Source organism: Muntiacus reevesi, chromosome 4 (assembly GCF_963930625.1).
Source record: "Muntiacus reevesi chromosome 4, mMunRee1.1, whole genome shotgun sequence".
NCBI lineage: Eukaryota > Metazoa > Chordata > Mammalia > Artiodactyla > Cervidae > Muntiacus > Muntiacus reevesi.
Window position 1 is genome coordinate 1,072,047 of NC_089252.1, and position 11,843 is coordinate 1,083,889.

Consider the following 11,843-nt stretch of genomic DNA (forward strand, 5'->3'; position numbering starts at 1 on the left):
TTTGTATGGATGAATTTTTTTGGCTAAAACAGTTTTGCTGAACCTGCCTGTGACACAGTGGGACGGGGACCAGCAGACTGGAGACAGTGACAGCCTGAAGGGAATAAGATGGGGGAGGTGGTCACATGGACCCTGCAGCCTGCCGGAGCCAGGGTGAACCCCGGGGCCCTCCCTGGGGGCGGGAGGACATATGTGATGCCAGGCTTTTCTCTGGGCACTGTTCTCCCATCCAGGCTTGTGCCGACGTCCTGCAGCCCTAGGACTGGGGGACAGATATTTTTTCAAGTACCTGAGTATGCTAAGTCACGTCCTCCTCACATTGACCTCAACCTTCTCACCTGCATCCTCCTCATGTTGACCTCGCCCTCCTCGATTGTGTCCTCCTACCACTGAACTCGCCCTCTTCATACTTGTCCTCTTCACGCTGACCTCACCCTCCTCACTCATGTCCAGCTCACGCTGACCTCGCCCTCCTCTTTCACATCCTGCTCACTTGTGTCCTCCTCATGCTGACCTCGCCCTCCTCACTCATGTCCTCCTCACGCTGACTTCGCCCTCCTCACTCGCATCCTCCTCACGCTGACCTCGCCACCTCGCTGGTGTCCTCCTCATGCTGACCTCGCCCTCCTCTTTCACGTCTTCCTCACTTGCATCCTCCTCACGCTGACCTTGCCCTCCTTACTCGTATCCTCCTCACTCGTGTCCTCACACTGACCTTGCCCTCCTCTTTCACGTTTTCCTCACTTGCGTCCTCCTCACACTGACCTTGCCCTCCTTACTCGTGTCCTCCTCACTCACGTCCTCCTCACGCTGACCTCACTCTCCTCTTTCACATCTTCCTCACTTGCGTCCTCCTCACGCTGACCTTGCCCTCCTTACTCACGTCCTTCTCACTCGTATCCTCCTCATGCTGACCTCGCCCTCCTCACTCATGTCCTCCTCACGCTGACTTCGCCCTCCTCACTCGCATCCTCCTCACGCTGACCTCGCCACCTCGCTGGTGTCCTCCTCATGCTGACCTCACCCTCCTCTTTCACGTCTTCCTCACTTGCGTCCTCCTCATGCTGACCTTGCCCTCCTTACTCGCGTCCTTCTCACTCGTATCCTCCTCATGCTGACCTCGCCCTCCTCTTTCACGTTTTCCTCACGCACGTCCTCCTCACTCGCATCCTCCTCATGCTGACCTCGCCCTCCTCACTCACGTCCTCCTCACTCACGTCCTCCTCACGCTGACCTCACCCTCCTCACTCGCATCCTCCTCACGCTGACCTTGCCCTCTTTACTCGTGTCCTCCTCACTCGCGTCCTCCTCACGCTGACTTCATCCTCCTCCCTCACGTCCTCCTCACGCTGACCTCACCCTCCTCCCTCGCGTCCTCCTCATGCTGATCTCGCCCTCCTCGCTTGCGTCCTTCTTACGCTGACCTCTCCCTCCTCGACCGCATCCTCTCCACGCTGGCCTCGCCCTCGACCCCACTCCCGGTTCATGTCTCTCTCTTTTGCCCTAGACTTCGACCCGCACCACTTCTGGCACTGGAGCAGCTTTGCGGACTATGTGCAATGTGTCCTGGCCTTCACTGGCGTGGCGGGCTACATCACCTACCTGTCCATTGACTCGGCCCTTTTTGTGGAGACCTTGGGCTTCCTGGCCGTGCTGACCGAGGCCATGCTGGGTGTGCCGCAGCTCTATCGCAACCACCGCCACCAGTCCACGGAGGGCATGAGGTAGGGGCAGAAATCAGATGTATAGGTATGGCTGCTTGGTGGTCAGTTCTGCTAGGAAAACTGCCAGTTCACGAGCAGTTTCGGTTTGCTCATTGGTCTCCTGACCTCTTGGTGTGCAAGCAGGTGAGTTTGTGTGCAGCAGGTGAGGGGAGGCCAAGAGCCTCCTGTGAAGCAGCTCACCACAAGCCATGGATGGGGTGGGGGTCTACAGATGTCTCCAGAAGGCAGAAGGTTCAAGCCCTTTAATGCAGAGACAACACAGCAGCTCCTTCCGCTTGACACCACCAGGAACAGGTCCAGGCACTTCCCGATGGAGCAAAAACAGTTTATTTGCAATAACATCAGGAAGTGTAAAGTGCTTAGGAATTAACTTAACTAAGGAGGAGAAAGACCCATACAGTGAAAAATGCAGAGACACTGCCTCTCACTCATTCAAACGGGGACCATCAGAAGAACAGCAAGAGTTGGTGAGGATGTGCAAAAATTGGAATTCTTATGTTCTGTTAGTGGGAAGCAAAATGGTGCAGCTTCTGTGGAAAACAGTGTGGCATTTCCTCAAAATATTAAAAATGGAGCTACTGTGTGCTAAGTTGTTTCAGTCATGTCTGACTCTTTGTGATCCCATGGACAGTAGCCCACCAGGTTCCTCTGTCCATGGGATTCTCAAGGCAAGAATACTGGAGTAGGTTGCCATGCCCTCCTCCAGGGGATCTTCCCAACCTAGGATTTGAACTGGAGTTTCTTATGTCTCCTGCATATGACCCAGCAATTCTGCTTCTGGGTGTATAACCAAGAGAATTGAAGGCATAGTCTTGAACAGATATTGTAAGCCCATGTTTGTAACATAGCAACAACCCAAGTGTCCATCAGTGGTTGAATGGATAAGCAAAACGTGGTCCATCCATACAGTGGAAAATTAATAAGTCTTAACAGAAAGGAAATTCTGACATGGGTTCCAGTAGGGAAATTTGAGGACATGATGCTCAATGGAATAAGCCAATCACAAAGGACAAATACTTTGTGATTGCACTTATATGAGCTTAGAGTCGTCAGATTCATAGAAGGTACCATGGTGGTTGCCGGGGGCTGGAGGAGGTGAGAAGGGGGAGTTATTATTTAGTGTATTTATCTGTAGTGCTTTTGAGTGAGTGTCTCTCTGTACAGATTTTTTAGTGACTTGTCTAAGTAATATATTATGAGTATAGAACTTATCACATAATTGTGTCATCATTTTACCACTTTGGATGCAGGGTAGAAACTTTACCTCCCTTGATGATGTATTTAATACATTATATATTATATACATAAAATGTTCCCCTCCACTTATAATTTTCTTAAATATTTTCTCTATTTGTATTTAGAACATCAGATAATGTTATAATTTTTGCTTCAATCAGCATAATGCACAGAATTGAAGAGGAATATTGTATTTACCTTTATTTTTGCTTATGATATTCTGTCTTCCTTCCTACTCCAATATTTCTTTTCTTGTTTTTTTCTCCCTTGTTCTGAGAAATTTCTGAAACCAACCTTGAAGGGTATCAGGTGATGGCAGGTTTTTTCACTTTCCCCTCACCTGAGAATGTCTTGATACCCTTTCATCTGAAGGATGTTTCTGCTGATGTAGCATCTGGTTTGATAGTTCTTTTCTTTTAGACCTTGAAAAATGTGCCATTTCCTTCTGGTCTCCATGGCTTCTGATGAGAAAGCCATTGTCATTTTATTGTTTTCCCCTATTGTTGTTTAGTCACTAAGTCAGGTCCAACTCTGCGACCCCATGAACTGCAGCACGCCAGGCTTCCCTGCCCTTCATTGTCTCCTGGACTTTGCTCAAAGTCATGTCCATCGAGTCAGTGATGCCATCCAACCATTTCATCCTCTGTCGTCCCCTTCTCCTCCTGCCTTCAACCTTTCCCAGCATCAGGGTCTTTTCCAGTGAGTCAGCTCTTCACATCAGGTGTCCAAAGTATTGGAACTTCAGCTTCAGCATCAGTCCTTTAAGTGAATATTCAGGATTGATTTCCTTTAGGATTGACTGGTTGGATCTCCTTGCAGTCCAAGGGACTCTCAAGAGTCTTCTCCAACACCACAGTTCTCAAGCATCGATTCTTTGACACTCAGTCTTCTGTATGGTCCACCTCTTATATCTGTACATGACTACTGGAAAACCACAGCTTAACCATGTTTCAACTTGCCAGCTCATCCGCTTGACTGATGACCTTGAGGACATGGACTGCATCCCATTCATTTCTTTCCCCAACATCTGACACAGTGTTTGGAAAATTACAGCAGTTCAGTAAATATTTATTGAATGAACTAATGAAGGGCTGAAATAGTTGATTCTCTATGCCAGTTTCGGGAAATAGGAGAACCCTTGGGGATGCATTTATGAATATTTATGAAAATTTACCACTGTGGGTACCTAGCCAATAGGGCTAATTCTTGGAGAATTTGTGCACAGTGGCGAAAGTTGCAAAAGGCCCCGGTGGGTACCATGTCCCTGGTGGGGCTGCAGTGACTCATCCAGCTAAGGTGATGTTGGAAAGATGCCTGGCCGGACCGCAGAGGTTGGGGCTACTCTGCAGAAGTGCAGCCACGGGTGTGGCCATCCCACTTCTGGCCTCGGTGGGGTGGGGGGGTGACCACGGGAGTGACAGGACGAGCAGAAGTTCCTGGCACTTGGAGGGGAGCCTGGGGAGCTGTGTGGGGGTGAGCAGTGCTGTCTGAGGAGGTCTTGACTTTAGGACGTGAGGGATGCATGTAGTCTTGTGCTCTGCGACCACAAGCCCCTCTCCCCTGGTGCCTCCTCACCTGACTCCACCTACCCACCTCCTCAGGGTGCTGGTGTGAGGGGGTTGGGGTGCTGGTGTGATGGGTCGGGGTGTGGGGTATGAGGGTCAGGGTGCTGGTATGAGGGGGTTGGGGTGCTGATGTGAGGGGTCAGGGTGCTGGTGTGAGGGGGTTGGGGTGTGGGGTGTGAGGGGTTGGGGTGGTGGTCTGAGGGGGTTGGGGTGCAGGGTGTGAGGGGTCGGGGTGCTGCTGTGAGGGGTCAGGGTGTGGGGTGTGAGGGGTCAGAGTGCTGGTGTGAGGAGGTTGGAGTGAGGGGTGTGAGGGGTCGGGGTGCTGGTGTGAGGGGTCAGGGTGCTGGTGTGAGGAGTCAGGGTGCTGGTGTAAGGGGATGGGGTGGTGGGGTGAGGGGGTCGGGGTGCAGGGTGTGAGGGGTCGGGGTGCTGGTGTGAGGGGTCAGAGTGTGGGGTGTGAGGGGGTCGGGGTGTGGGATGTGAGGGGTTGGGGTGCTGGTGTGAGGGGTCGGGGTGCTGGTGTGAAGTGGTTGGGTTACTGGGGTGTGAGGGGTTGGGGTGTGGGCTGTGAGAGGTCAGGGTGCTGGGGCAAGGGGTCGGTGGGAGGGGTCTGAGGGGTCGGGGTGCTGCGATGAGGGGTCAGTGTGAGGGGTCTGAGGGGTTGGGGTGCTGCGGTGAGGGGTCTTGTGGGGGTGTGGGTGTGAGGGGTCAGGCTGTGGGTGTGAGGGTTCGGGGTGTGGGTTGTGAGGGGTCGGGGTGCTGGGGTGAGGGGGTTGGGATGTGGGTGTGAGGGGTCAGGGTGCGGGTGTGAGGGGTCAGGGTGCGAGTGTGAGGGTTCGGGGTGTGGGGTGTGAGGGGTCAGGGTGCTGGGGTGAGGGGGTTGGAGTGTGGGCGTGAGGGGTCGGGGTGCTGGGGTGAGGGGTTGGGGTGCTGGGGTGAGGGGTCGGGGTGCTGGTGTGAGGGGTCGGGGTACTGGGGTGAGGGGTCGGGGTGCGGGTGTGAGGGGTCGGGGTACTGGGGTGAGGGGTCGGGGTGCGGGTGTGAGGGGTCGGGGTACTGGGGTGAGGGGTCGGGGTGCGGGTGTGAGGGGTCGGGGTGCTGGTGTGAGGGGTCGGTGTGCGGGTGGGAGGAGTCGGGGTGTGGGATATGAGGGGTCGGGGTGCTGATGTGAGGGGTTGGGGTGCTGGTGTGAGCGATTGGTGTGCGGGTGTGAGGGGTTGGGGTGCTGGCATGAAGGCGACGTCGGGGTGCGGGTGTGAGGACGCAGAGGCAGAGGCGTTTCCCTGGGGCGGCAGGCAGCGGGGTGTGAGAAGGCCCGGAGGTGCCGCCGCCCCAACCTTGCGTGGGGTAGAGACCCGGCCATCAGCCGGCGGGTCCTGAGCGGGCCCCGAGCCCGCGGAGGAGGCTGGTGTCTGCCCCAGATATGCGTCGCTGCTCCAGTTGGCTTCGTCTGCAGGGTCTTCTCCAGACCGCGCTCGTTCTTGTTAAGGAGACTGACTTGATGACAAGCAGCTGCCGGCCCAAAAGCGGGCTCTGGGGGTGGCGTGATGAGGATGAATGGTTCTGCGAGCCCAGGACGGTCAGGCTCCAGGGGGTCTGCAGGGCCGGTCCTGGGGCCATCCTGCACTGCTGCCCACGCCCCTGCCAGCTGATGGTGCAGGTGATGTGGGGCTGTGCCAGTGACAGGCGGCAACGGGGCCCTGGGCTCAGAGCAGGGGTGTGCCTCTTGTTCCTGGGCATCGAGCTGGGGTCCATGCGGGGTGACCTTGCTCTGTGTGCTTTTAAAGGCCCAGCACCTGGGGACAAAGGAGCCTGGTGGGCTACAGTCCACGGGGTCACAAGAGAGTCAGAAATGACAACTGAACCAACTCTCTTTCTTAGTGAGTGAGCAGGCTGAGTGCTTGGAGAGAAAGTGCAGGCGTGGAGCCTCGTGCAGTTTTGTTTTCTGTAAAATTAGTTCTTCTTCACAGAAGTCTGTGTAAGAGAACCTCTAAGATGAAGGGATGTTCATGTGACAGTGGACCAAATCTGAATCCGCTGTGTTAAGCAAGCCGCCCCAGCGTCTGCTTCTCTCAGCCCAGCTCATGGGCACCTGGGCTCTGTGTGTCCTCTTGGGGGTCTTCCCTCGGCCCCAGCCTGGTCTCTGCTCTGTCCCTGACAAAGTTGTCATACTGTTCCCAGGGCAGGGGCCTTCTTTCCTTGCTCAGTGCAGTGTCCCCAGCACCCAGAACGGCTTGGCTGTCGAAGGTCAGTGAGTCTGACTCCATGATCCTGAGAAGGAGACTCCAGGTGTCCCTGTGCAGCTGAGGCTGGTCTGACCTGTGCCCCCAGGGCCAGCGCCCTGTGCCTGTGGGTTCAGGGAGTCTGAGCCGTGGTGGCTGGGGTTCCCTGAGTGTCCAGCCCAACACTTTGCAGCCGGACTCCTGGCGGGCAGATGGCTGGCTCCCAGGCGGAAGCGAGGAGGGTGGGGTCGTGAGGGAAGCGCCCCTCGCCTGTCCACACCCCAGCCTGGAGGAGAGAAGGCGGCATGCTGGGTGTGCGTGTGGTGGCCCGGTTCAGCCTGAAAGCAGAACCTACCCCAGCCCGCAACACCCTGGCCAGTGGACAGCCCCACTGGCGAGGACACAGGAGCCCCCCGAGGTTGGCTCCTTCTGTCCAGAGCTCAGGACCAGAGCCCTCCCGCCCTCTCCAGTGTCCATGCCTGGACTCAGGACTTGGACTCAGGGCTGCCCTGACCCCGTCCCCACTGCCTAGCAGCTGCACCACATGGACTGACTTGAGCATCCTCAGGTGTCCCCCAGGGAGGTTTCTGTTTCACCCCCAAGATGGAGCAGCCCTGGATCTGCTGAGACTCAGGACTCTTGAAGCCCTGCGGTCAAGGCCGGCTCTGATCTGCTGTGGGACACTCAGCCTCAGACCATCAGGAGGTGCAAGAGGGCAGGGGCTGTGAGGTCTTGCTCAAAGTCCAGCTTCACCTGTCTCCCAGGGGACCTGCCCAGAGGGTATGCACCCACACTCATGCACACAGACACATGCACACATTCACACATGTGCACACACATATTCATACACACACACTCACATGCATGCTTTTGCTGCTTCTACCTTGGAGGAAATGCAGGAGGTACTTTCGAGTGATTTCCCTTTATAGAATGTTAAGCGATAGTTGGAATGGTGCTTCTGAACCAGTAATAGAAAGTGATGCAGCTTTGAAATAAGATCTCTAATGAGCGCTGCAGCCCTGAAAGGCAGCTTGTGAGCCAAGTTCCTTCCTCTTTCCTCCACGTTTTGCTGCATTAGAAGATGTTCCCCAACAAGTAATTACTGGAGAGCCTGGGGGCGGGTGAAGGGGGCCAATGTGGGGAAAACCAGCAGTGGATCCAGTTATGACCGAAGAGAGGGAGGGGCAGGCGGGAAGCCTGCGGTTGGGGGCGGTGTTCAGAGAAAATGCTGGCCCTGGCCACGGGGGCCGAGGGGGCCCCAGGAGGAGGTCACGTGTGTGGTATTGTGAGGCGGGGATGCTTCTGGGAACAGCAGTTCGGGCCAGCTGCTGGCTCGTCCCAGCCAGGACACTCCTGGCTTTGACAGCAGTGTCCAGTGTCCAGTGTCTGGGAAGTGCTCACCTGGTCCAGCTCCAGACCTGCCCTCGAGCATGGGGCCTTAGCTGCTTGGGAATCAGGGCAGCGCCTCCCCAGGGCCACATGTGTGTCACCCCCAGCCCCCCACCCATTGTCCTCTGTGTCGTCCTTGACACGTGGTGAGCCTGCCATCGTGAGTGGAGGTGCCGTGCATGATGCCCATTAGAGTGCACCTGTGGGTGTGTACACGCAGGCACACCTCCACCACAGTGCACACCACACTTGCACACCCAGGGGCCAGTCAGGAGACAAGGAGGGCTGGAACTTACAAAGTCCAACCAAAGCCCTGGAACTTACAAAGATAACTTCATGGAGTGGTAACTTGTCACACCATCACCCATTTAAAGTATCCCATCCAGTGGATTGTAGTGCATTCACAGAGCTGTGCAGCCATCACCAGTCTAATTTTAGGACGTTTCGTCACCTGAAAAGCAGTCTCGTGCCCGCTGGTGATCGCTCCCCACTGCCTCTGCCTCGGCCAGGCCTTGGAACCACTGATCTGCTTTCTGTCTCCACGGCTCTGTCTGTTCTGGACACATCAGAGAAATGGAATGACACAGCACGTGGTCCTCTCTGCTGCTTTCACTCTCCGTGACGCTCCCAAGGCCATCCACAGTGAGCGGCCAGTGTCCATCCTTCCTAAGTGACAGTCACTGTGCTCACAGGTCAAGCTCTGCTGATCTCCTCTTCAGTTGCTGGATGTCTGGGTGGGTTGGCGTCTTCTTGGCTACTGTGAGCAGGGTTGCTGTGAACAGCAGTGTTGTCTATGTGCCAGTTTCTGTGCGGACGTGTGTTCCTCTGTCTTGGATACACTTAGGAGTGGAGCTGGGGAGTCGCGGCCGTGCATTTTACGTTCTCGCTGGAGGTGCGGGTTTCTGGCATTTGCACAGCCTCACCAGCACTTGTTACCTTTTGATCGTGTGGATGTGAAGTCGGGTCTCCTGTGGGTTTGATTTGCATTTTCCTGATGACTGATGACATCAAATACCTTTTCCTGTGATTATTGGTCATTTGTGTATCTTTTTAGAGAAAGGTCTGTTCAGATTTTTGCCCATGTAAAAATTTGATTGCTTGTCTTTTCTTATTGACTTGTAGAGATCTTTAAATATTCTTATTGGTTTGCATACATCTTCTCCATTGCAGGCCATCTTTTCACACTGCAGCACAAAAGATTTGAATTTTGATGAAGTATATCGTTTTTTAAAAAAATTTCTATGCTTTTGGTGTTACACCCAAGAAACCTTGTGACCCATGATCACAAAGACCTACTCCTGTGTTCTGGGTAGCTTTTGAATTTTGGGAGAGCTTTGGATGGGCAGGAAGGAGGGGAGGTGTGGGTGCGGGCTCGGAGGTAAGAGTGAGGAGTGGCAGGCAGGTGTGTGGGCTCCGGTGGGGCCGGCGCAGGTGCAGGAGTGAGGCTTCTGCCACGTTGGCGCTGGCTGGGGAGAGGCATTCTGGTTGTCTGGATGGGGCAGGGGCGAGGTGAGAAGTATTTTAGGAATAGTCATCAGGCTGCTCGGTTTGGGAGGAAAAATGCTGGCGCCAAGAATGAAGTAACAGGAGCCTGGATTAAACTCATGGGGAGGGTCAGGCACAGGATGCAGCAGCTGGAGTTGGGGCCGGGGTGAGGAGGAAACTAGAGAAAGGAATCAGCTCCCGGGCCGCCCACCCGGCCCATCCCCAGCTGAAGAATGCAGCCTAGGGACAGTCCCCACCTGCCCAGACTGGCTCCCACAGCTTCTCCCTGCCCTGAGCTTCCTGTGCCATCCAAACCACAGGCTGGCGCCCCTCAGTCAAGGAGGGGTCTTCTTGGACCCCACCATGTGCAGCGGACACGCTCCAGCCTTGGTACACATGAGGACGTCCCTGGCCTGCTGGACGGTGGTAACTGGGCCTCAGGGCTCGCCCACCTGATAGCTGTTGAGGGTAACAGGTGGCCTGACACCGTAGGGGAGAATGGGTGTGGGCCTGTGCACATGCCCACAGGGTGCAGGGTCCAGGGTGACCAGGGGGTTCGGAACATGAGCTTGAATGTCCAGAGTGTCCACATCTGGTACACGGGCTCCCATGGCTCAGGGTGGCGCTTGGGCTGGCAGGAACAGTTTGATTAAACATTTGCCCTGAGCCCTCAACACACGGGGCTGGTTGTGGGGCCTCGGAAGGCTGTAAGATTCCTGCTTCTGGGGTGAGAGCCAACTGAGGGCCAAGGCCAGGAGAGGCATCTGGGCAGCTAAAAATGTCCGTGAGTGTCAGGCAGAGCCCAGCTCTCGGTGTTGACCTCACGTCTCCACTTGCTAGGGTGAAGGTACACCTGTGCCTTCAGGCCCAGAGGGACACCAGCTGGGACGGGCTCAGCTGTGCCTTCTGCCACCCCTCCACCGCCCTTCCCACGCTGCGAGGCATTGGCTGTGTGTCCTTGGGTGAGTCACCCAACCTCTTTGTGCCTCAGCGTCTCCTCTCTAAAAGGGCACAGGCCACCATGTGGTGTCTGTTTTTGAAGGGAGGGTCCTTGGGTCTTCTGTTAAGTTCTGGTGTCTCTGGGGGAGACTGTGTCTTAGCTCTTAATTCTGTAGAATGGAATTAGAGTCATTTATGACATTGGTTCTCTTCCCATCCTCACGGCCATTTGCAGAAATTGTGGTTGCTTGTCAGAGCTTCTCCTGGAAATGCTTGCTCTGTGGGTGTGGGTTTCCTTTGAAATGAAAGTGCTCTGAACTGGAGAGCTGTGAGCAGCCTCGCTGCAGGCCTGCATCTCTGCCGCTGTGGTCCGCCACGATGCCCGCAACCTCCTGGGGCCACCCAGCCACACTGGTGCCCAGTCCCCGGTACACGGTGCTCCCGCCGCAGCTGTGGACATGGTCTCATCCCAGCGGTCACTCTGGTGCATTCGCCCACCACGTTGTGTTCATCCCCCTGCCTCTGCACTTTCCCTCGACGTGTGCAGGTTGACCCCAGCCGCTGCCAGATGGTCCCTGTGCCCCCACCTGCTGTTCCTTCCAAACACCGCTGTGGGGGTCCCACCCAGTCCCCTCCGTGTCCATGATGTAGAGTCACCTGCAGGCCACTTGTTACTTCACTCTCAAGTTCTGAGTTGGTGCACCAGAGCAGGACAGAATTTGGATGGAGAGAGGGGCACAAGTTTGTGGGGAAAGATGCCACATAGAAGAGCGGACAGCAACAAGACATCCTCCCTCCTGGTCCTCAGCCTCTGGCCAGGGCAAACTAGGTCTCATCCACAGGGACCAGTCAGCAGAGGCCAGCACTCTCAGGATGGATGCTCCCTGGGCTACCAATCTCAGGTCTTTTCACACCAGGCCTATGTCTCCCTTGGGTGCACCTACAGACAGGACCAGATGGATGGAGCAGCCCTGGGTACAGGAGCAGGCAGACTATGGGAGGATGTATTACATGAATGACAGGACGCATCTTGTTTTCCCACATCTGTCAGTTTGGACTCCTGCACAGCCCCAAGCCCAGAAAGGTGCACGGGGCAGAAAGCTTCCTGTCTCAGGCGTGGAAATGGGGTTCCCCCAGGACCTTTGGGGCAGACCACCACTCAAGTCCCACGCTGACCACTGACTGCTGGCCATGCTGTGCAGATCTGAGTGGTTTTGAAAACTGAACTGAATTCAGCCGTAGTCCCCAAATACCAGCCACAGCTTGCAGCTTGAACTTAACCA

General features: G+C 55.6%; 1 protein-coding gene across 2 annotated transcripts in view; it reads left to right on the forward strand.

The window, feature by feature from the left end:
• Positions 1–11,843, forward strand: part of SLC66A2 (solute carrier family 66 member 2) — a 41,971-nt gene that overhangs the window by 26,748 nt on the left and 3,380 nt on the right. For both annotated transcript variants that reach the window (XM_065932259.1, XM_065932260.1), the window contains one exon: positions 1,508–1,724. In XM_065932259.1, coding sequence (XP_065788331.1) covers positions 1,508–1,724 — 217 coding nt within the window. The remainder of the gene's footprint in view (positions 1–1,507; positions 1,725–11,843) is intronic.